Source organism: Microcaecilia unicolor, chromosome 5 (genome assembly GCF_901765095.1).
Source record: "Microcaecilia unicolor chromosome 5, aMicUni1.1, whole genome shotgun sequence".
NCBI lineage: Eukaryota > Metazoa > Chordata > Amphibia > Gymnophiona > Siphonopidae > Microcaecilia > Microcaecilia unicolor.
In genome coordinates, this window is record NC_044035.1 from 103,060,065 (window position 1) to 103,085,107 (window position 25,043).

General features: G+C 41.7%; 1 protein-coding gene across 1 annotated transcript in view; it reads right to left on the reverse strand.

Moving 5' to 3' along the window:
* The window catches only part of DNAJC12 (DnaJ heat shock protein family (Hsp40) member C12), a 53,113-nt gene that overhangs the window by 23,041 nt on the left and 5,029 nt on the right, over positions 1-25,043 (reverse strand). The window contains exons 2-3 of the mRNA XM_030203129.1: positions 14,304-14,382; positions 6,290-6,429 (exon numbers count right to left, since the gene is read on the reverse strand). Of these exons, the coding sequence (XP_030058989.1) occupies positions 6,290-6,429; positions 14,304-14,382 (219 nt within the window). The remainder of the gene's footprint in view (positions 1-6,289; positions 6,430-14,303; positions 14,383-25,043) is intronic.

Below are 25,043 nucleotides of genomic sequence, written 5' to 3' on the forward strand. Positions count from 1 at the left end.
TTGCCTGAACACACAGAATGGGAGAAAACCTCTGATAAAAATAAAAGGCAAATGAGCAAAAGCAGCAGCAAAAAAAAAATACATGTAGTGAAATCGATAGAAGGGACCTGCATGCATTCACAGTTCAATCTATCCAGATTATTAAGCTAGGAAACCCTTTGCTTTCTTGCTATGAATGATTCTAAAGGAACTATAAACTGATGAATTTAATATAACAAAGAAATGGAATTTCTTTTACATTCATTAAATGCTAGACCGTATCAGCACCTCTAGAACCACTATAAAGACCAGAGTACACTAACAGAACAGTTTAAATAAGTGTGTTAAAATGCAAATTCTAGTGTCTCAGTGAGATCTGCACTTATTTTTAAAAGGTTGGAAGAGCAAAGAGGCGCTGAGTGTCTAGCAGCAACAGAAGGAAAAAAACAGAAAGCAGACACTGGAAATCCAAACAGTTTCTTTATTCGTACAGACCCGAAATGGCCACATTTCGCCAATTAAGGCTGCATCAGGGGTAGTAACATAAAACAGCTAACCATGGACAAAGAAAGGCTATGCCCACACAACCCAACTGATCATCCAAGATCACTTCAGCAGTGGTTCTTTTCTATCTCCCTCTCTCTGCTTCAGTGCTAGTCATTAGAGTGTTGGAAGAGAGGATTTCCCAGGATTCTCATGCTTCTCTCATGATTTTTTTCTGCAAAATCTACAGGTTTTGATTGCCTCTGGAAGCAGAAGGAAGCCCGTGCAAGCCTTTGAATATGAGAAACAGCAGACCCGAACATGAAGCACACATTGGCATTCTTGCCCTGCATCTAAATTTAAAGCAGCCATGCTTTAAAAAAAACAAAACACACACTGGCGTCTGTTACTTGCATCTAAATATAAGCACCCAGGAAAAAATTTAAAATGCTTATTTAGGCTGTAGGAAAGAAGACGCCAATGTGTGCTTCACTTTAGGATTTTACCAGGTGCACGCGCACAGGAGCTGAGTTTACTGCTTAATTCTGCGCACACGCCAAGCACAATCCTCCCGCCAAACTCCCTAATGCTCAAAGCTATGAGCACGCCTATATTTGCATCTCATTAGCTTTGAATATTAGGGTGTTCTACTGTGCTGCTCCGATGCTGTTTTTATGGCACTATTCAGAATAGCGCCAGAGTTTTGACCATCTGCCTGTAGGAGTTTTCTGGTGGCTAGTGAAGGGGCAGAACTAATCTGCAGTCATTCCCGCTCTGCCAGATGGCAGACTCAAAATAGTGTCTCTCAACCCCTAGTGGTAGTCTCATTGTAGTACTACTAGAGGTCAAGCTGCCAAATAACTTTCACCAGCTGAATCCTAAACGAGAAACAGTACATGGCAGTGGTTCCCAAACCTGGTCCTGGAGGCACCCCAGCCAGTCAGGTTTTCAGGACATCCACAATGAATATTCGTGACAGAGATTTGCATGCACTGCCTTCACTGCATGCAAATCTCTCTCATGAATATTCAATGCGGGCATCCTGAAAACCTGACTGGCTGGGGTGCCTCCAGGACCAAGTTTGGGAACCATTGGTACAGGGTTTGCATGATAACTAAATCTATTTTCTCTCTCTTTTCTAATGTTTAATAATTGAGAACAGTAGGCTATGAGGGAGACACAGATTTACATTGTTTGGATGAACTCTCTCAACTTTTTAATTCTTGCTAGAATCTTTCACAGGGTAAGCTGAGGTTGACATTTCATATGATGGCCCACATATGGCAGCCATATGATTTTAATCCTGGGATGTATCACACAATGGTCTAGAAAAAAAAAAGAAACAAATCCAAAAGATGGGAAGGGTTTATCAAAACCATGTGCTTCAGTGCAAATAATTCCCCAAAGGGGAAAAAATATCTGTTTATGCAGCTTTTAAAATCTTTGGAACTGAAACTGAACTTAATCAGATAAGTGGAGGAGTGGCCTAGTGGTTAGGGTGGTGGACTTTGGTCCTGGGGAACTGAGGAACTGAGTTCAATTCCCACTTCGGGCACAGGCAGCTCCTTGTGACTCTGGGCAAGTCACTTAACCCTCCATTGCCCCATGTAAGCAGCATTGAGCCTGCCATGAGTGGGAAAGCGCGGGGTACAAATGTAACAAAAAAAAAAAAAAAGTAGTAGTCTTTCATTGACAATTAGAAGGTCATCACATAGATGACCTAAAGCAGAGGCTTCAGAGGTATAAATTTTACAGCCATGGTGAAAGGGAGTTTCATGTGTCTGTAGGAACTCCTTGTAATAGCATCTGTCCGTCAACCAGTTCCTAATCCAGTTCACCACATCAGGTCCTATCTTCAGCCTGTCCAGTTTATTTAAGAGTCTCCTGTGGGGAACCATGTCAAAAGCTTTGCTGAAATCTAAGTAGATTACGTCTATAGCACATCCCTGATTAAATTCTCTAGTCACAGAGTCAAAGAATTCAATGAGATTCGTTTGGCACGATTTCCCTTTGGTAAAACCATGTTGTCTCGGATCTTGCAACTTGTTGGCTTCCAGGAAATTCACTATCCTTTCCTTCAGCTTTATCTCTCCCATACACTGGCTCCCACTTAAAGAACATATTGCATTCAAAATTTGCACCCTAGTACATAAAATTATTCACAGCGAAATCCCAATCTACATGACGGACCTCATAGACTTACCAACCAGGAACACAAAAAGGTCGGCACGAACATTCCTGAACCTCCACTATCCTAGCTGCAAAGGACTAAAATATAAATCAACATACTCATCCAGCTTCTCATTCATAAGCACGCAACTGTGGAATGCACTACCAAACGCCATAAAATCAATGCATGACCTAACAAACTTCCGAAAATTACTAAAGACCGGCTTGTTCAAAAAGGCATACCATAATTGATCCTTCCTAAACACCAGGCAACGAAACCGATACTAGAAATAGACAATAATGAACTTTCAATGCTTGACTACTTCGCCTACTCTGTCAATTACCGATTTCAATGCAATTCCACTGAATCTCTTATCTCGGAAAATAATCTTCACATTTGATTGCTTAACTTATATAGCCATGTACGATCTTTACTGCAATTTCACTCTGTATTTCTCAATCCAGAACTGGCGATCGCCATTACGGAACAATGTAAGCCACATTGAGCCTGCAAATATGTGGGAAAATGTGGGATACAAATGCAACAAATAATAATAAGGACTGCGACGCAAAGCAGTTGAAGCCAGCCAAAATCGGCTTTCGATTATACCGATTTGGCCGGCTTTAGGAGAAGGCCGGCCATCTCCCGATTTGTGTCGGAAGATGGCCGGCCTTCTTGTTTGAAAATAAGTAGGATAGTAACATAGTAGATGACAACAGAGAAAGACCTTCACGGTCCATCCAGCCTGCCCAACAAGATAAACTCATATGTGCTACCTTTTGTGTATACCTGACCTTGATTAGTATCTGTCATCCTCAAGGCACAGACCGTAGAAGTCTGCCCAGCACTAGCCCCACCCCCCACCACCGGCTCTGCCACCTAATCTCCGCTAAACTTCTGAGGATCCCTTCCTTCTGAACAGGATTCCTTTATGTTTATCCCATGCATTTTTTAATTCTGTTACCGTTTTCATCTCCACCACCTCCCGCGGGAGGGCATTCCAAGCATCCACCACTCTCTCCGTGAAAAAGTATTTCCTGACATTTTTCTTGAGTCTGCCCCCCTTCAATCTCATTTCATGTCCTCTAGTTCTACCGCCTTCCCATCAACGGAAAAGGTTCGTTTGCGGATTAATACCTTTCAAATATTTGAACGCCTGTATCATATCACCCCTGTTTCTCCTTTCTTCCAGGGTATACATGATCAGATCAGCAAGTCTTTCCTCATACGTCTTATAACGCAAATCCCATACCATTCTCATAGCTTTTCTTTGCACCACTTCAATTCTTTTTACATCCTTAGCAAGATACGGCCTCCAAAACTGAACACAATACTTGAGGTGGGGCCTCACCAGCGACTTATACAGGGGCATCAACACTTCCTTTCTTCTGCTGGTCACACCTCTCTCTATACAGCCTAGCAACCTTCTAGCTATGGCCACCGCCTTGTCACTCTGTTTCGTCACCTTCAGATCCTCAGATACTATCACCCCAACATCCCTCTCCCCGTCTGTATATATCAGACTCTCACCGCCTAACACATATAGCTCCCATGGATTTCTACTCCCTAAGTGCATCACTTTGCATTTCTTCGCATTGAATTTTAATTGCCAAACCTTAGACCATTCTTCTAGCTTCCGCAGATCCTTTTTCATGTTTTCCACTCCCTCCCGGGTGTCCACTCTGTTACAAATCTTAGTATCGTCCGCAAAAAGGCAAACTTTACCTTCTAACCCTTTGGCAATGTCACTCACAAATATATTGAACAGAATTGGCACCAGCACTGATCCCTGAGGCACTCCACTACTCACCTTTCCCTCATCCGAGCAAATTCCATTAACCACCACCCTCTGGCGTCTGTCCATCAACCAGTTTCTAATCCAGTTCACCACATCAGGTCCTATCTTCAGCCTGTCCAGTTTATTTAAGAGCCTCCTGTGGGGAACCGTGTCAAAAGCTTTGCTGAAATCTAAGTAGATTACGTCTATAGCACGTCCCTAATTAAATTCTCTGGTCACAGAGTCAAAGAATTCAATGAGATTCGTTTGGCACGATTTCCCTTTGGTAAAACCATGTTGTCTTGGATCTTGCAACTTGTTGGCTTCCAGGAAATTCACTATCCTTTCCTTCAGCATCGCTTCCATTACTTTTCCATCCACTCTGCAGCCCCCCATTACCTCTCCGCTCTCATGTCTCCCTACATTCCTCCCCGTGAACTCCGCTCACTGGACAAGTCTCTCTTGTCATCCTCCTTCTCCTCCACTGCTAACTCCAGGCTTCGCTCTTTTTCTCTCGCAGCACCTTATGCCTGGAATAGACTTCCTGGACCTATACGTATAGCTCCATCTCTACCTGTTTTCAAATCTATGCTGAAAACTCACCTTTTCACTGCTATGTTTAGCTCCTAGCCACAATTGCCCTCCCCTTGTCCCTTCCTCCCTTCCCACCCATTACTTCCCTCACCTGTAACTGTCTTGTCTGTCTGTATTATTTAGATTGTAAGCTCTTTTGAGCAGGGACTGTCTCTTTGTATCAGGTGTTCAGCACTGCGTGCGTCTGGTAGCGCTATACAAATGCTAATAATAATAATAATAACCGAAGTGAGGCTTACCAGCCTAAAGTGCTCATGTCTAACTTATGGGTGAATAGTTTCGCTATTAGGCTATCATTCTATAAAAGAAAGATGCTTCTGTTCCTTCATTGAATAGGCTCCTACCAGATGCCCAGTTATAGAATTAACCCCTAAGTGAGGAAGGCATTATGTGAGCTACTATTAAGATAGAGTATTGTACACATTCATGCTCTTATAGCACAGGTTCTACTTTAAGTGGAGGAGTAGCCTAGTGGTTAGTGCAGCAGACTTTTATCCTGGGGAACTAGGTTCAATTCTCACTACAGCTCCTTGTGACTCTGGGCAAGTCACTTAACCCTCCATTGCCCCAGGTACAAATAAGTACCTGTACAGTATATACTATGTAAACCTCTTTGAATGTAGTTGCAAAAAATAAAAAAACCCAGAAAGGCAGTATATGAAGTCCCATTTCCTTATTCAATGAGAAACAATCCATCTTAACTGGAGTTTATGTTGATAACTTCCCCTTCAATGTCAGATAAATTAATCTCTAGTTTACATTTTTTCCTCTACTATGTGGAGATCACTCTGATCCTACATATCTGAAGAATTAACTACTCCCATATGTCCTTTTCCAACTTCTTAGACCACATGTACAGATCATGCTAGCCAGGCCCTGTACAACACAAGCACTGACAGTAAGTAGGGTTTCTATACATCAGGACTCCATCTCTGGAGCTCCCTAAGAAACTACCTTAAGATATGCATTTCATGGACAGCTTTCTGAGCAAGGCTGAATACTTGTTTCATTTAATTCAAGCTTTCTTATACACAGTCCAGAATTCATGAATTTCATTTGGTTAGAACCTTATTACATATAGCAAATATCTGCATTGCTGAAGCACTTTAAAGAAGATCAAATCCAGGAGAAAAATGAATGGTGGGGGCAAAACCCAGTCATTTGGGAATAAATTTACTCTAAATAGAATCTCAAATGCATCAAACACACACACACATATATACATTGAAAACAATGCAAATCAATAACAGACAAAACATTAGCTCTAATATGAAATAAGAACTGACTGTTTTGACAGAGTCACTCAGAGCCTCCCACTGCTGGAATGGAACCTGGATTCTGCTTCTCCGCCAGTAGTCATAGCGAGCTCGGCTGTCCTTGTTAGTAAGGATCTCCTTAGCCTGCTGGAGCCTCTGGAAATTCTCCACTAGAAAACAGACAGCATGCATTCATTATTTTATGCAAAGTAACTCATTATGGGTTTGAAGTAGATATATAAGTAAAATCAAATGTTTCAAAATGCCCACTGAAAAACAATTCAAGTTACTTCTGCTTTAACTAAGAGCTTCATTAGGCCCCACCTGAACAGATAAGAGCCGAGCTATACCATCACAGGTGAAAAACCTCACCTGTGCTTACCTGAGATCGAATTAAAAACTGAAATGGCTCATAGGACTCAAAACCCTTGCTCTGTAGATAAAAAATGTTCTTAAAAAAAAAACACTTGTTTTCTGCTGTTTTCAATGTGCTTTGTATGCCTGTGTTCCTGGATCAACTCCATTTCCTTTCTTGGTCATATCAAGCAAAAAAACTCATGAAAACTGGTCCTCATTAGGGCCCAGCAAGTGGTAGTTTATTTTTGACTTTCTAATCCACACTCCAGAAGAACTGAAGTGATTTATAGTAGGTTTACCTGGTAAGCGCTAGCTCTATAAATACAAGGGCAAACTTTGGGGCCCTTTCACTAAGCTGCATTAAGCAGCTAATGCAGTTTTTACCATGTAGCAGACATCAGTGCAGATCCACACTAATGTCTACTATGTTAAGAAATCAGCCAATGTGAAATAAAAGTGCATCAGCTGCCTAACACGGGAGTCGGCAGAACTGGGTGAGACTTAAGTGAGCGGAAGAGTGGCCAACTGTAACAGCAAGTGCTTGGGTTGGTACTGCACACTAACAGTCACAACTATCAATAGCCCAAGAGAAGGCAGTAAGTGTGGTCACTGCTGGCAGTTTGGTAACCTGGCCATGACCCTAATGTGCATCCTTTCTAATCCTTCCCAATCTTTCTCAATCCCCTATTAGACCCTTTTGATCCTTCCCCCCAAAGTCCCAGAAACACCCTGACATCATCAATCCCTACCAACATACCACAACATCTCCAATTTCCCCCAAATCAGATCCACCACACCCCTAATCTGCACCCCCTCGTGACAAACCCCACACTTCCCTTTGCCCAACCCTCCCCCACCCCCTGACACCCTTGGGACTTACCCAGGAATCAGCAGTGATGGTCCAGTGGGGCCAAGTGGGAGTGGTTCCCCTTAACCTGGGACTGCACCAGGATCTAAAATGGCGCCAGTGACCCCTAATTGTAGTCTCATGGTACTACCACTAGCAGCATCCTTTGGAAGATGGCTGGGTTTGTCACAAAAGGGGGTGCGGATCAGGGGTGTGGGGTGATCAGAAGTGCAAGAGGGTGCTAGGGTGCATCAGAAAGGATTGGAGGTGCCAGGGTGTATTGGAATAGTGCCTGCATCATGGAGGTTCTGAGTTTGTTGTATTTATTGCCACCATGTCTGCAGGCCAATAGAGATGCTACAGTAGTGGCAATGGTATTGATGATGGTTGTAGGGTGGTGGGAGTTGGATGGGTTGGGAGGATGAAGAGGCATTGCAAGGGACCACACTGAAGTGCAAGGGAACAAAGACAGAAAATGTGGGACATGGATCGTGGGAGAGGATTATGGAGGCAGAGGTGAGATGCTGGATATGGAGAACAGAGAGGAGTTGGAGGATGCAAGGCTACTGCTGGGCTTGTAGAGGGAGATATAAGAAGATGGAGGGGAGACACAGGAATGAGGGCTAGAGAAATGGAGGGAAATGTTGGAGAAAGGGTGGCATAAGACGTTGAAGGGCAGATACTAGAGAAGGCTGGAGACATAGAAATATGGAGGGAGATACTGGTCATGGGGACATAGGGAGATGGAAAAGACATGCTGAACACAGGGAAGGCAAACTAGTGAAGCAGAGGGGAGACACTGGACATAGAGAGATGGATGGAAGATGGGGGACATAGGAAAACTGAGGGGAGATGTTGGACATGGTGAGGGACATAGGGAGGTGGACAGGTTGAGCTAGACATGGGGTCTAGGGTGATGGAGAGGAGATATTGAATATGAGGAGGCATAAGGAGACAGGGGGAGATTCTGGACATGAAGAAGGGCATAGAGAATCAGAGGAGATGATGAGCACAGCAGCACAGGGAGACAAAGGAGAGATGCTGAATGGGGAGGGGTGTAGGAAGATGGAGGGAAGGTGCTGGACAATGGGGAAGATAGGCAGATGGAGGACAGATAGAAAGGGATCGAGGGGAGAAATGCTGGACATGGGAGACAGGGGGAGATAGGAAAAGAGAGATGCAGAGAGGAGGAGATGCTGGTAATGGGGGGATAAGTACAGAGCAAGAGAGAGAGGAGAGACACTTGGCAGGGTGAAGAGAAGGAGGGCCAGATGATGGATGGGGTGAGAGATGTTGGACACAGGGGAGAAATGGGAGAGTGGGACAATGGGCTGGGAAAGGACAGAGGTTGGAAATGGGAGGACTGGCATGAGGATTGAAAAGCTGTAGGTAGATGGAATAAAAAAAGAGGAACTGAGAATTAGATAGTAAGAGAATGAGATCTGAGTGGATTGAAAAGAAAAGTAAATAAATATAAGAACGCTGAAAGGAAAGGATCGAGAAATGGAATTGTTACCACGTTTTAAGCATCTTCTTAAATCATACTTTTTTTCTCAGACTTTTCCGGTTGCTCTTCCAAAGGAGTTAGCTTAGGTTTCTTTTATCCTCTAGATTTTAACTTTTTAATATGAGTTTTAGAGTAGGATTGAATGGTCTGGTGTGATTGTGCTATCCTTTTTAATTAATGGAGTTCTTTTCCTTTTCTTTCATTTTTCATTTTAATTATTGCAAACTGCTGTGGTCGCTTTTGTGGATAAGCGATATATCAAATTTAAATAAACTATAAACTGGAAGGAAGTGAAGATGATAAGAGGGACAAGAAAATATTGCAGATGGACTAGAGACTCTAGAAAGAAAACTAAGACAAAGGAAAGAAGAAACCAGACACGGGGTCCATCATCAATCTGTTCAAATGATATGAGAAAGTTAATCTACTACTATTTAACATTTCTAGAGCGCTACAAAGTGTACGCAGTTAATCAGGTGAGATAAGGGTGAAATGAAGAACTAAGTACATTATTTGTGAGATAGCATACACTGCAGTACAACAAACACTAAACTTAGGCCTTTTTGTAGGTAATTGCCTGAAGGCAGTGATGTCAATTCTGACTAGGAAAGGATGAAGCTGACCTTGAAATTATAGCACTAAGTAATTCTTCATTATACCCTTTATGTCACTGTAAGGGTGATATCCAAGTAGAAATAACTTATACAAATGTAATAAAGTTAAACATGATTTTATAAATAAAACCTTTGCAAATGGTGTTCTGTGTGGTTCTATAAGGCTTATTTTAATAGAACTACTGGATTTATGAAATGCTGTACAGTTCTACAAAGTATTCAGATAGACTGTTCTCCTGTCCCCAAGAGCTTATAGTCTGAGTGGGTCCCTGAGGTAAAGGAGATAAACTGACTTGCCCAAGGTCACAAAGAGCATCAGTGGCAGATGTGGGAACCTGTGTCTCAGTTCATTGCTTTAACCACTAGACCACTTCCTGACTGTAGAGGAAGGAGAAGCGGGTAAGAAATGCTGCTCATCAACTCCTCCTGTTGACTGGATGTGGGGAGAATAAACAGATCTCTGCAGACTCTTGTTGCCCCCACCCACACTCTTCTTTCCACCAGTGAATGCCATACCAGAGCAGAAGTCTGCCTTCTGAGCCCCTGAATGAGCAGATCCAAGAAGACCCTTCCTAAATATCTGGTATCTAGCATGACACAACAACCCCTCTAAGATCTACCACTACTCTCTTCCTGTTCCCTCTTCTGGTTCCCCCCAATCACCTGACATATCACTTTCACTTCAAAGTCCTCAGTCCTACTCACATCCCTTCTCTTTACCCTGTTTATATCAGCAAATGTCTGCACATTCACTCACTCCCAGGGCTGAAGCTAGCTACATGCGGCCGGTGCAGCCACATAGAGCACAAGGAAAACTGGGGCACCAAAGTTACATCCCATCCATTGGGGCAGAAGTGTGAGAGGAGCACTCGAGGGTGTGCCACATGGCATGTTTGCAACTTGTGATGCTCCTACTCACCCCCCCCCCCCCCCCCATACACAACCCTTAGCCCTCTCCTACTTAATTTGGGCCCTAGGCACATGCCTGATTTGCTTGTTCTTTAATCCTGCCCTGTCTGTGTGGAAACAAGAAATCCCTTTTTCTAAATAGAGCAGATCATGGATTGCATGACTGTATGCTATGTTTTATCATTGGCAGGATATGTGTGTCTAAAAAGTGTTTAGAAGCCATCTGTCTAGTTATTGCTAATGAACAAGCCCAAACAAAAAGCCCAAGAATGGATGCTGAACTATAGTACGTCACAGTGCTTACGTACATTAACAATATTTATAGAATAGCATTTATTTAATAAAGAACATCCTGTTATGCCAGTAATAAATGCACCCTTTCCATTATTTCAGCAGCTCCAAGCCACAAACTTCACAGTGACTCAGTTAGCAAGAAGAAAGAAATGTGTTCTATGAAGAGTAATGCCCCAGTGTTCAGCAGAAATAGATGTGCTAGAATTCAATTATTTCAATTATTCAACTAAAATTGTAACCTGAGAAAGGTGTAGCAGGACATCAAAATGTTCCTCTGTTTTTACATTGAGATGTCTGGAGTCTCTGCTCTTTATTTGGCCTGTATTGGAAGTGATGTAAGGAAGGGTAGGACTGGATATCCATCATTGTCAGTGGATGTATCCTTTCTGTGTTTTGGAAGGAACTACAAAGACCCTGTGCTTTAGGGTTTGGGGCTTCGTGTTTGGAATTCTTTGCAAAGCTAAGCAAAGGAGCTCAATGTTGCTGAGGAGCTGGAAGGGAAGCTGCCTCTTTATATGGCTGGTTAGGCCTTGGGAGAAAGAGAGAAGTTGCCCAGACTGGCCTAATTGAAAAGAAGTTAATGGCAGACTGGCCTAATTGAAAAGAGGTTAATGGAAAGGAGTAGACCTATGGAGGGTCTGGAGCTGGAGTGCCAGTGGTGAGCAGCTACTTAAGGACAACGCTAGTGGCTCCCGGTGTGATAATACTGACAAAGTCCATTCACTTTGAATGGGCTCTGTCAGCACTGCCACGTGCTTAATAAAAGAGGCCCTAAGTCTGCAGAGTCTGAAGGTACATGATAGTCAACTATGCCTTGGGAAGTCCAGCTCTAAGAGTGTTTGTGTACCTCAAGAGGTTAGTGGGACCTGGACCAGTGCATCCTGCTTAACATCCTGGGATGACTGATGTGAGAGATCAAATTCTGATACATCCCCAGCACAAAACTTTTTGTGTTACAGTTACTGTAATGACTGGCATACCATTCAGGCCAGTAATCAAATTCTCCAGTTTTGTCCTTGTAACCTGATTACTGCTAGGCTGGAATTGAATATTCACTCCTCAAAGGTAACTACAACATTTTTAGCAAAAAAACAAAGGGACTGGGAGGACGTGTTTCCAATATCCCGGTGGGTGCCCACCTATGTAATAGTGATCAGCACACAATATGGTTTGATATAAGGGCAAAGGCAGAATGCGACGCACAAAACTCAAAGTACTGGATTTCAGATGTACTGATTTTGATAAAATGGGGAAATACCCGAAGAAGGAGCTGTTGGCATGGGAAAGCATAGGTGAAGTGGAAAATAAGTGATCAAAGCTAAAGGCTGCTATAAATGTGGCAACTGATCCTTACACATGGAAAGTAAACAAAAACAAGTGAAACAGGAAGCCTATATGGTTCTCCAAACAAGTAGCTGAAAAAATAAGAGCAAAAGAGGCTTTGTTCAAGAAATACAAAAGAACACAATGAGAGGATCAAGGAAAACATTATCGGATTCAGAGGGTGCAAAGTGAAATCTGGATCCTCAGCAGCTTAGCCAAAATTGGGTGGTGGAGCAGGTGGGGGAAGAGGGGTTGGTGGTTGGGAGGTGAGGATAGTGGAGGGCAGACTTATACGGTCTGTGCCAGAGCCGGTGATGGGAGGCGGGACTGGTGGTTGGGAGGCGGGAAATAATGCTGGGCAGACTTGTACGGTCTATGCCTGAAAAAGGCAGGTACAAATCAAAGTAAGGATACACATATGAGTTTATCTTGTTGGGCAGACTGGATGGACTGTGCAGGTCTTTTTCTGCCGTCATCTACTATGTTACTATGTTTACAAAAAGCATTCCTGTTCCCGACACGGAACCATGTTTCACCAGAATGGCATTTTCAAGAGAACAGAAGCCAACCAGGTGGGTTTTCCCACCCAACTTCTTCACAGTGACAAATGCATGTATACATCCACAGGAAAAAAATTTTAAAATAGTCACTATTTGAACCCAATCATAGCTTGGTAGCTTAATAATCATCCACTTATTTTCTTATCCAATGTAGAGCTAACCAACATGTCCAAGGTTCCAATATACCCAACAGGGATTCCCCGTTTCGCCGAAGCTGCGTCAGGGGTAGCAATCCTGTGTCATGACCACTGAAACTAAATAATTAAGATCATCCCCAACTACAAAAAGGTATAGATAACAAAAGATAGCAATTTAAAAAGAATGATCCAAGCTTTTCTGAAACATAAGAGCCTAGGTGTTTACCTTGACCGCTGTGATCAGAAAAGTATCTACAAGTACTGGGCAGAACCTTACTATCAATATATCAATATCAACAAGATTCTTATTGAATGCTATATCCCCAGAATAAGGGTCCAATGTGGTTTACAAAATAATAATAAAACAGTTACAATGCATCAAAATCAAATTAAAAACCTAAGATACACTTAAAAATCACTATCTACCAAACAAGAAGGTTTTTAATTTTCTGAACAAAACATAATAATTTGGAGTCCAATACAACGACAACCTTCTTTCTTGGTCCTTGACTGTGGCTGCATGCAGTGCACAAAGAGGATCTCAGCCACACGCACACGCCAGTAGATCAGGTATGTGTGTGTCTGTGAGAGCGAGTTGTTTTGCCAGAAAACCAGAAGAACACTAACAATTAAGAAAAATATCCAGATAATCTGCTCGACAGTGCCCTCGAAAGGAAACCTGGTCATATGGTAACCCTACCCTGGGGGATTAAGGGGGTGTCGTGCCTTAATCCTTCCAGTAGTCAACTGCTCAATCAGAGCACCTTTTTATATCCTGGACGTGACTGAAACAGGTCTAACTTAGGATGTCCTTCTTTTCAGACTTGAACATATCTTTCCGTTTGGTTATCGCTGTTGAATGTCCTGGTTTTGGGCCCTCTGTAGTCCTGACCACAACACACACCCTTATTATTTGGCCATACTGCAGTCCCTTTTCTGCCTTTGCAAAATCAGGATTGGGATGTTTCAAGCACTTGGACATCCATTTGGGCATTTTGAGACATTCATATGCTTCAAAAATAAGTGTCATAATCTAATATGCAAAGGTATGACAATGTGCCACACGATGCAGAATTTTTCAAATTCTTCCCAAGGAATCTTGAATAATTTGCCACCAAAAACCCAGGGCTGTGTCTACAACGTCCTCAAAATTTTTATACATGTGAACATAGGCAAAACTCCTGTGGGGGCTACCCACTGCATTTGTCCATAGAGATAAACTTACTTTGGCAAATTTACATCCTGCAAATCAATTCCTCCCTTTCTTTTAGCTTTTCCTACAGGCTGCTGCTGCAATAACTTCAGAGTGCCTATACATTCATGACAGGCAGGCCTAGTTAATTTACTTCTGGTCTACAGATGTAGCATTGGCTGGAAATTCAGAATTCTCCTTCTGGCGGCTTGCAAAACATTTGGATGAACTTGGTGCAATATTCTCATTTAGAAAGTACAAATATCTTAAAAGAAGGGCGAGAGAACATGAAACAAAACATTACCTGCTTTGGGGTTTCCAGGATGCTTATCTGGATGACATTCAAGTGCTAAAACCTTAAATTCTGCAAGAATTTGCTCCACCTGAGAAGAAAATTACCAGATTTTCATTCAGAAATAAATGCAAACTAGACATGTTTATTGCTCATGGAGGTTAATCATTGCATTACAACTACATTTATATTCCCTAATCACCACAAAAGTTCAGTGTAGATTATAGTATAATTAGCCAGCCAAGAAACTTGGGAATATAAAATTATTTTAACAATTTAATTACCCAAATATTGACAGAATAAATAAGGGGCCCTTTTACAAAAGAGCGGTAAGAGTAGCGCCGGCTTGGCACGTAGCTATTTGGCCCTACTTACGGGCTCCCTGGGGAGCCCAGATGTAGTTCTGACTCCTGCCACATGCCAATTCTGGCACTAGAAAATATTTTTTAATATTCTAGCACTGGCGTGTGCCCAGCAGTTATCGCACAGTGCCTTGTGCTGCCCAGTTACTGCTGGACTACCGCCGGAGCCCCTATCACCTCCAAAATAGGAGGCATTAAGGGCACCCCCAGGAAATGACTGTGTGGCAAGTATTTAACTTGCTGCATAGCCATTTTCTTCCTTAAAAGAAAGAAAGCCTTTTACCAGCGGTGTAAAAGTGGGCCTCAGCATGCAGCAAATGTTGTTGTTGGAGTTATCATTTGGTAAAAGGTGCCCTAAGTTTTTAGCTTCTTCCTAAACTGCCCATAATTTGTTTCCATCCTGATCGTGCTAGGCAAAGAATTCCAGATCTTTGCAGATTGATAAGAGATCAAAAGACAGTATCATGCACACCGCAGCATTGCATATTCCTGTCCTGTTCTGTCACCCTCATTTTCAACTACTCATTCTTCTGTAACATTGATCAATATGTAGTACAGATGTGGGCAGAAAAGTTTTCGGTTGTCTTCAAGTTAGTTTTTAACATTTTCTTTCTAATTTTAAGTTGGTTTTGAATTCATTGGACATACATTTGTTCTAATAAAAAATGTCAACACATATTAGAATATTTTAACATGTGATAATCAACTTAATGCCTATTAATATATAGGTTAATGCCTATTAATATATAGGTTAATACTGTATATAGGTTAGTGCTCACCATGGGGCCTTTTACTAAAACGCATTAGAAAATTGGCTTAGCTTGTTTTAACTCGGGACTTCCCACTCATTAAGCCCATTTCTAACGCAGCAATATAAAAGACATGTTTCAATTATTTTTTTTTAAGTTGTGAACTAATGTTCACATTAGCACGTGGTATCTGAAAAATAGGAGGTGGTATGTGATCCCGCATTAACGCCATATTAACGAGTTAGATCGCACTAATGCAAATGCGCAATCTGGTTAACACTTCCATGCTCATTCTCCACTCATAGCATACCCCTTAGAAAACATATTTTAAAAAATATCCAACATACGACATAGCTCATGCTAACAGGTAAACTACCAAAAAATGTTTTAACGTGTTTTGCAGTAGACTGTTTTTGGCAAGCTAACCACGCATTAGGGTTTAACACTCTATAATAAAAAGGCCTCTAAATATTTTAAGCAGCCCTAACAAACCAAATACACACACCTAGTAAGGTAGTTGTTGTAACATCTAATGGTAGCAGCTAAAACATCTTCCACAAAAGCATAAAGAAGTGTTGAATCGGACTTTTAAATCTGCTGCACAAGGATTTGATTACAATGTATTTTACATCTGGTACATAGCTGTCAGTTGTGTTAGCTCTGGATATACCTGTTGTCATTTCAATCGCGCTGCTAGCACCAATGTCAGCACTTTCAAACAACATAGGGAGACCTTGCTCCGAGGCGTCATGCCTCAGGCACTGCGCCAAAGGGGTGTGCCAAAGGGGCACATCCCTTTGTGCGTCCCTTCATGTGGAACTTCTGTTGGTGGCGGGCGAGGCTCCTCAGAGTAGGGCAGCTCCACTGTCCTCCATCTGCCCTGGACAATCTGTAAGTATGACTTGCTGTGTTAAGTGAACTTTGTTCCTTGCCTCTGCTGCTTATTAATTTATATGCTGTTGCTCTGCCCTCATGCTGGTGTGCTGCAGGTTTCATGTTCAATCTCTATTGTAAACTCTCGTAGGATTAATTACTCAGTCCCTGCCTGTACAACCTTGTTCCGGTCAAGCTTCTCTCACGCTCATGCAAGGCAATTTAAGTGATTCTGCTTTATTGCCCTCCAGGAAGCTGGTTTGCATCGGAAAGCTGTTTTACTGAATTCCTCTCAAATATTTGTGTTAAGTTTGCTAATTTGCATCTTGATAACCCTAGGGATGTTAACACAAAGAGCTCACTTGATTTTCTCACCTCCAGGCCATTCTTTCTGCCATATTCCCAATCCTCCCATATTAGGGGTCATCTGTTAGTTTATAGAACTGTACACATGGAGCATTTCTACCTGAGTGACCCATCCTGGTGCTATGTCCCTTGGTCAGACCATAAGACTCTGGAATTCACTCTTTACTGGAGGGAAGTTATTAGATCTTTGCAGTCCATTGTCACCTCTCCTCCTTTTAAATCAAGAGGCAGAATTGATCCTATAAAATTCTGGTACTGAATCTTTGATAGTCCTCAGCTTCAGATGCAGACAGTGAGGATTTCTTGTATAAGTGGGATGAGTTATATAGTTCTACCCTGGGTAGTATGGCTCCCATCAAAGTTTTGCCCAAACTCACCCATAGGGTGTCACCCTGGTACAAGATATTCTCCTCCTGAAGAAGCAGTGTAGAAAATTAGAGAGAAAGTGGTCCAGACATAAATCTGACGAGAACAAAATATTTTGGAGGAAGGCTATCAGGGATAACAAAAAGATTGTAGAAGCTAAAACTATCTACTATAAAGAGCAAATTGGTTGCAACCACTTAAATACCCATAAGCTGTTTAGCCTTCTTATTAGGCTTCTGTCGACCGAAAACTTAATATCAGTAACTGTACCCACTTCATCTGTTAATCAGTTAGCCATGTACTTCGAGCAAAAAGTAACTAAAATTAGGGGGACAGTCCTGCACCTTAAGGTCACTAGCATTCAATCTCACAACAAGCAGCCTAGTCTGGATGATGGTATTGCAGCTGACAGACTGTGGTCCTCCTTTCTGCTACCTATTCATGAGACTGTCAAATTTTTCTCAAAAAGTATTCTTCCTCACCATAATTTATTTATTTATTTGTTGCATTTGTATTCCACATTTTCCCACCTATTTGCAGGCTCAATGTGGCTTACATTATCCCATGTGGTGATCGCAATTTCCAAGATGAGAAATACAAAGTGGTATTACATTAAAGTTCATACATGATAGAGTACATTAAGCAGTCAAATATAGAGAGTTCATTTCCGGCATGAGAGATAGATATTTACCCCAATCCTTAAAATCACCACAGCTTCATTCGGAGACATTACTAATTAATTACAGGCCTGTTGCTTCTATCCCATTGTTGACTAACGTAATGGAAGGAATAGTTGGTACTCAGCTTATGAATCACCTTTCCTAGGCTTATAAATTTAAATTTAAGTTATATAGAGATAAGACTAAATTTCTTGTGGTAACCAACCCCTTCGACCGTACCATATATAATAATTTTACCATTGTCAACATGTCCTACTCCCTAGACACTACGCCTAGGGTACTGGGTGTATTAATTGACAATTACTTCACGTTCGAGCCTCAGGTTTCTTCAGTAGTGAAAAAATCCTTCAAGTCTCTTTGGAAGCTGAGAAGAATCAGATCATATTTCTCGCCAGACATCTTAAGACTGCTAGTTCAATCCTTGGTTTTACCTCAATTTGATTACTGCAATTCCATCTATGCTCGATGTAAGGAGGGTGTTCTAAAATGGCTGCAAATGGTCCAAAATACAGCAGCTAGACTTGTGCTCAAGGTATCACATTTTGATAGAGCACTCCATTATTATGCAACCTGCACTGGCTGCCCATTAAAGCCAGGATTATTTTAAAATTATGTGATTTTGTCTTTCAAATACTACATGGCATGACACTGAATTACATGCAGCCCTTAATAACTATTCCCCTATGCAATATAACCTCTGGTTCTAGGGAGTACTTTAGATTTCATCTTCTAGATTACAAGAGAGTGTGCTATAAGTTGGTTCACTCCATAGACTTTAGCTACCAAGGTGCTAAGTGGTGCAACTCACTGCCAATGGCAATCAAGGGTCAGCCTGATTACTTGGTATTTCACAAAAGACTGAAAACTTTCCTCTTTGAGAGGTTTCTACCCATTGATGGAGTGTGTTAGCTTGTAACTGGCCATCAATGGTTTATTATTTTGTTCTTATTTGTATCTTATCTGTGCCACTCTACTCTTACTTGATATTTTGTTTATGGTATTGTAAACCTTGCCTGTTGTTTTATTTATGTAAGCCACATTAAACTTAAGTATGTTCAGGATAATGTGGACTATAAACGTCAAAATAAATAAAAACTGGATTCTTTACAGGTTTTGACACCTTATACCAGTGTGTTTTTACTAGCAAAAAAGGTGCCGGTACTCAAATGCTAAGGCCACCCTTCAGGGGTGAGGTGATCAGTGATGGACCCATCCCACAATAGCCAGGCCCTTTGCAACCAGTCACAGAATCTATGACAAGGCAGAATTGGTGTGTAGAGCCTGAGCTCTTTCATTAAAACTTGGGGTCCATAGGTCAATTTTAGTAGACAGTGGAAAAGGTGCCAGTACTCAGTACCCCCAAGTACCCCCTCAAAAAAGCCCTGCCTTATACTGGACTAACAGAAGCTGATGTGCTTGAGCTTTGAAGACCACAAGTCCCATTTGAAGATGGGCCATATTTACTTTTGAAAGATTGTGCAAAAAAATGTCTATAACTAATAGTAAGCAAACTGTGTTAGGTGTGAACACTATGGGAGTATATCCAAGAATACAAATGTAAAACACTGCTTATAAAATTATTCCATGCATGAAAGCATACACAATGGACTTTCACATGACTCAGGTTGGACAGAGCTGTGATTATGTGCTTACTTTATAAAATGCGCACAGTCTTGCGCATGTTACACACAAAAAGAAATGTCTGCAACTTCAGTTGTTTTTGAGGGCAATTTTATAAAGACACAGAGATAGATTTTAGAAAGGACGTCCAACTCAGAATAAGGACATCACATGCATGAGAAATGGATGTCCATGTGCTGGCTACATACAGCATGAACATCCATTTTAAAAACTGAAACATCTAAACTGTGCAAAGAGGAAAACAAGGGATATGGACGTCTTTGTGGCAGCATAGGAACAGTCATAACACAAAATGCCCACATAAACTTCTATACAAAGTAGAAGGGTAGCCTAATACTTAGAACAATTAGCTGAGAACCAGAGCACAGAACCAGAAGATGCTGGTTCAAATCCTACTGTAGCTCCTTTTAAATATATTTTCTTAAATTGTGAACCCTCCGGGGACAGAAAAATACCTACAGTGACATCCTTTACTCCCTCCACTGGAAAATTATTCAATTGGAGCATATTTCTGTAAACTGGATATGCCAAGTGCCAGGTCTAAATAAGGTCATCCATCTTTTTGCACATGGATGTCCCTTCCCCTTCTTCAGAGTTGGATATCCATATTTTGACCCCTCCCTAGTCCAGCCCAGCCTATGCCCAAACCACGCTCCTCTGCCATATGGATATATAGATGTCCATATTCTGGCTTATTAAAACTGAGATTTGGACATCCATGCAATATAGATATCTGAATGCCAGTTTTTAGACATCCAAAACATGAACAGCGCTTCTAAAATAAAGGCCACAGGCACCTTTATGTCTTTATAAAACAGTCCAAAATGAATGCCTACTTGTCCTCCCAAACCTAGTCAACCTGTATAAAATTACCATCCATAGGGCCCATCTATTAAAGAACATTACAATTATCATCAACACATTTGCATAATGCAAGAAAAATATAGCGAGTTGCACTGCATGCAAATTCCTGCAATAAGCTCATTAATATAAAATGGGTGACAAGCAATCTGAACCTCATAAATGCAATATCTTATCCAAACATTAAGGGGTAGATATTCAAATGGATTTAACTGGATAAGGAAGGCTCCTCTCCAGTAAATCCTGCTGATCGGCTCCAGAGCACACACTCAGTGCACTTAACCAACTAGTGTTGCTGAATATATTTTCTGACCACCACAGCACTATCTGGATAGTGCTGGGACTGTCAGGATGTGGAGTCAGGACTTATCTTGTTAGGAGCAATTTTCAGTTTGCTAACTGGGTAAGTACGCAGATAAAATCAGGACTGCAAAAAAGGTTGTCCTAACTATATCAGGGCTATTATCCGAGAACCAGTCCTGGATAACTTCCAGCAGCCACCAATGACCTGGATATTAAATGCCGGTGCCCAAATTAGGCCCTGTATTGAATATCTGAGTCAAATTCAGCCCATGACAGTTATCACCTTTAATTTTGCTGAATATTGAGCCCTAAGAGTTAAGTGTTTGCATTAGCTGCTGTGAACCCCTACTGAAGTCATGGTCTTCCCTTCTCTTTCTCCTCACAATGATCAATGAATGAGTTCTCTTGCTAGGGAAAAGTTAGAGAGGGCTTCTCCTTCAGAACATAATGTAATCCACCATCATTATTGGGATTACTAAAGAAACTGAGAGAACTCTCCAGAGTTTCTGAGGGAAGAGTTCTAAGGTTGTGGGTGGTAAAGGATCCAGCCCAAGGGGATGGGTTTCTGCTTAAGTTGCAGAGGAAAATGTTCCTGGTTGTTAAATGACAGTAGGAGAGGAATTAGGAGTTAATACATGTTGTTGTTGGGGTTAGCACAAGGTTTTTGGTTGCCTCAACCCCTGCTGGGACCCTTGAGAAGAGGGGGGTGTCTTGGAAAGGTTCAAGAAACTAAAGCTGACCAGAGGGAGGTTTCTGCCAGTAAAGCATTAACCATGAGAAGGAGTGCTCCAAGTGGGAAGTAAGGGATCCCAGCCTGAGAGCAGGAACAGTGAAGAGCTGTTCAGAGACAAAGGCGGTAGCCTGGAGAGGTACTCCTTTGGGAGAGGAGTGTGGACAAACAGGGAGGTCTGGTCCAAAGGAAGATCAGCTTGCTGTTCAAGTGCTGCAGGAACAGCCTTAGGTTGTTACATCCAGAAGGGAATGGGTATGGACAGGAAGAGCAATAAATGGTGAGAGAACTGCCTGTTGAAGAGTATTCAATAAAGTTTGGTTATTTTGCATAACTCTCTGGACTGGAGCTTTTTTTTCCTTTGAGTGAGAGTGAAACTTATTTACTCTCAAACTAGTAAAAGAAAGAGAACAGAGATTAAAACAAAAATAAAGCCCCAGGTGCCCTTGGCCTGGATTGGCTGCTGTCGTGGACAGGATACTGGGCTCGATGGACCCTTGGTCTTTTCCCAGTGTGGCATTACTTATGTACTTATAAACCTACAGCCTTCCGAAGTTATGTACAGCCCCGGACTGCACCCAGCAAAATGAGTCAGAAGTTAAAGAGAAATCACCCTGTGTAATTTTGTGACCCTGGTCTCGGAGGTGTTGACCTGTGATGAGCTAGCTGGTGCCTGGACTGTGTGTGTGGTGAGACCAGGGTTACAAAAAGAACATAAGAATAGCCATACTGGGTCAGACCAACGATCTATCTAGCCCAGTATCCTGTTTCCAACAATGGCCAATCCAGGTCACAATCACCTAGCAGAAACCCAAATAGTAGCAACATTCCATGCTACCAATTCCAGGGCAAACAGTGGCTTCCTCCATGTCCATCTCAATAACAGACCATGGACTTTCCCTCAAAGAATTTGACCAAACCTTTTATAAACCCAGATACGCTAACCATTATTACTACATCCTCTAGCAACAAGATCAAGAGCTTAACTATTCATTGAGTGAAAAATATTCCCTCCTATTTGTTTTAAAAATATTTCCATGTAATGTAACATTGCGTGTTCCCTGGTCTTTTTGAAAGAGGAAAAAATTGATTCACTTTTACTCATTCTACACCACTCAGAATTTTGTAGACCTCAATCATTTATCTCCACTTAACCGTCTCTTTTCCAAGCTGAAGAGTCCTAACGTCTTTAGGAAGCAGTCCACAGCTTTTTAAAACCTCACTAAGCTAACCGACTTTACTACATTCTCTGGCAACGAGTCCCAGAGTTTAATTACATGTTGCGTGAAGAAACATTTTCTCAGATTCATTTTAAATTTACAACTTTGAAAAGTCATTGCATGCCCCCTAGTCCTAGTATTTTTGGAAAGAGTAAACAGATTCTTCACGTCTACCCGTTCCACTTCACTCATTATTTTATAGACCTCTATCATATCTCGCCTCAGTTCTCTTTTCTCCAAGCTGAAGAGCCCTAGCCGCTTTAGGCTTTCCTCATAGGGAAGTCATCCCATTCCTTTTATCATTTTCATCGCCCTTCTGTGCACCTTTTCTAATTCCACTATATCTCTTTTGAGATGCAGTGACCAGAATTGAGCACAAAATTGAAGATGCAGTCGCACCATGGAGTGATACAAAAGCATTATAACTTCCTCACTTTTGTTTTCCACTCCTTTCCTAATAATACCTAACATTGTATTTGCTTTCTTAGCCGCTGCAGCACACTGAGCAGAAGGTTTCAACGTATCATCAACGACGACACCTAGATCCCTTTCTTGGTCGGTGACTCCTAATGTGGAACCTTACATTACGTAGCTATAATTCAGGTTCCTCTTTCCCACATGCATCACTTTGTACTTGCTCACATTAAATGTCATCTGCCATTTAGACGCCCAGTCTCCCAGTCTCGTAAGATCCTCTTGTAAGTTTTCACAATCCTCTTGCGATTTAACAACTTTGAATAACTTTTGTGTAATCAGCAAATGTAATTACCTCACTAGTTACTCCCATCTCGAGGTCATTTATAAATATGTTTAAAAGCAGCGGTCCCAGCACACATCCCTGGGGAACCCCACTAACTACCCTTCTCCAAGGCTCACCACCGGTCTATAATTTCCCGGATCTCATCTGGAACCTTTATTAAAAGTCGGCGTTACATTGGCCATACTTCAATCTTACAGTATCATGCTCAATTTTAAAGATAAATTAAATATTACTAACATTAGTTCCACAAGTTCATTTTTCAATTCTATCAGTACTCTGGGATGAATACCATCTGGTCCAGGAGATTTGCTACTCTTCAATTTGTCAAATTGCCCCATTACATCCTCCAGGTTTATACAGATTTCATTCAGTTTCTCTGACTCGTCAGCTTTGAATACCATTTCTGGCACCAGTATCTCTCAGAAATCTTCTATTTTGGGCTAGTGTGGGGTATACATGTCATGAATAAATAAATAAATACATTCTGCAGCTTAATGCACTGGCAGTCTGGATATGTGCCTTGGATAGATAAGCCTACACTTGAAGATTGTCTAAGCGGACTCATATGAATTCTGCCATTTTGGTTAAAGTTAATGTGGGCTTCCACATATTGATGATGAAGCCCAGCATTCAAAGTGTCACCCTCATGGAGTAAAGGTGTAAAGAGTGCCCTGACTTGTGAACGCTGACATGACTCAGATGAACAGGTCCTGCAAGGTATTTTGGAAAATAGGCATAGAGCTGAAAACTGGTAGTGCTATAAGGATCCTTGGGATACAGCTAGACTCAGCACTTACACTAATCCCCCAATCCAAACAACTTTCAGGAGCTGCTTCTATCATCTGTGACAACTATGGTTCCTGCCATAATAACATCAAGATTGGATTACTGTAATGCATTCTGCATTTGTCAGACTAGAAAAGGTTTGCACTAGCTCCAATTGATTCTGAATTAAGCAGCAAGAGTGATAGAAGGTTGTAAGCAACATGATGATATCACACCATTTCTGCAAAACCTTCACTGGCTACCAATACAACACAAGGCTAAATTTAAAATTCTGTGCCTGACCTTTAAGGCCCTTATAGGAAATGGGCCAGAATACTTGAAGAAGAGGATCTCCCTCTACACACCTCAAAGGCCACTAAGGTCCTCCCCAGAAATATCCTTAAACGTGCCCTCTCCAAAGGACATCACTCAATGTGACAACCGCTAAAGAGCCTTCTCTGGAGTAGCCTCTATACTCTAGAATACACTCCCAGAAAGGCTTTGCTCCACACATGACTATTAGGCATATTTTCAAAACACTTAGCCTTCCAAAGTTCCATAGAAACCTATGGAACTTTGGAAGGCTAAGTGCTTTGAAAATATGCCTCTATATCTACTTTAGGAAGTAGGCAAAACCTTGGCCCTTTCACAAGCCTTTAATGGACTTGCTAGTCTCACACACACAAGAACTAACACCAGCTGTAAACATAGTACTGTAGCAGGACTTGCTTATCCACTCCTACCCTGAGATCATATTCATGCACCTTTCTTATTCCACGTGCAACTTTCTTTAAGCTAGTCCCTTTATTCTCTGTCTAAGTGCTGTTGCTCTGTCTTATCTGTCTATATGCTCCACCTTCACTTACACCCTATGCTGTCTCTTAAGATGTTTTAATGTGTATTGCGTCAACATTATAAGTAGCATACTATGCCATAATGGACTAGATTCAGTAGATGGCACCCCAATTTGGGCACCGAAATGAGCGCTGATGGCTATTCTATAAATGGTACTCCGAATTGGGCACTGTTTATAGAATAGCGCTTAGTACTGCGATCCGCACCCAATTTTGGGCAAA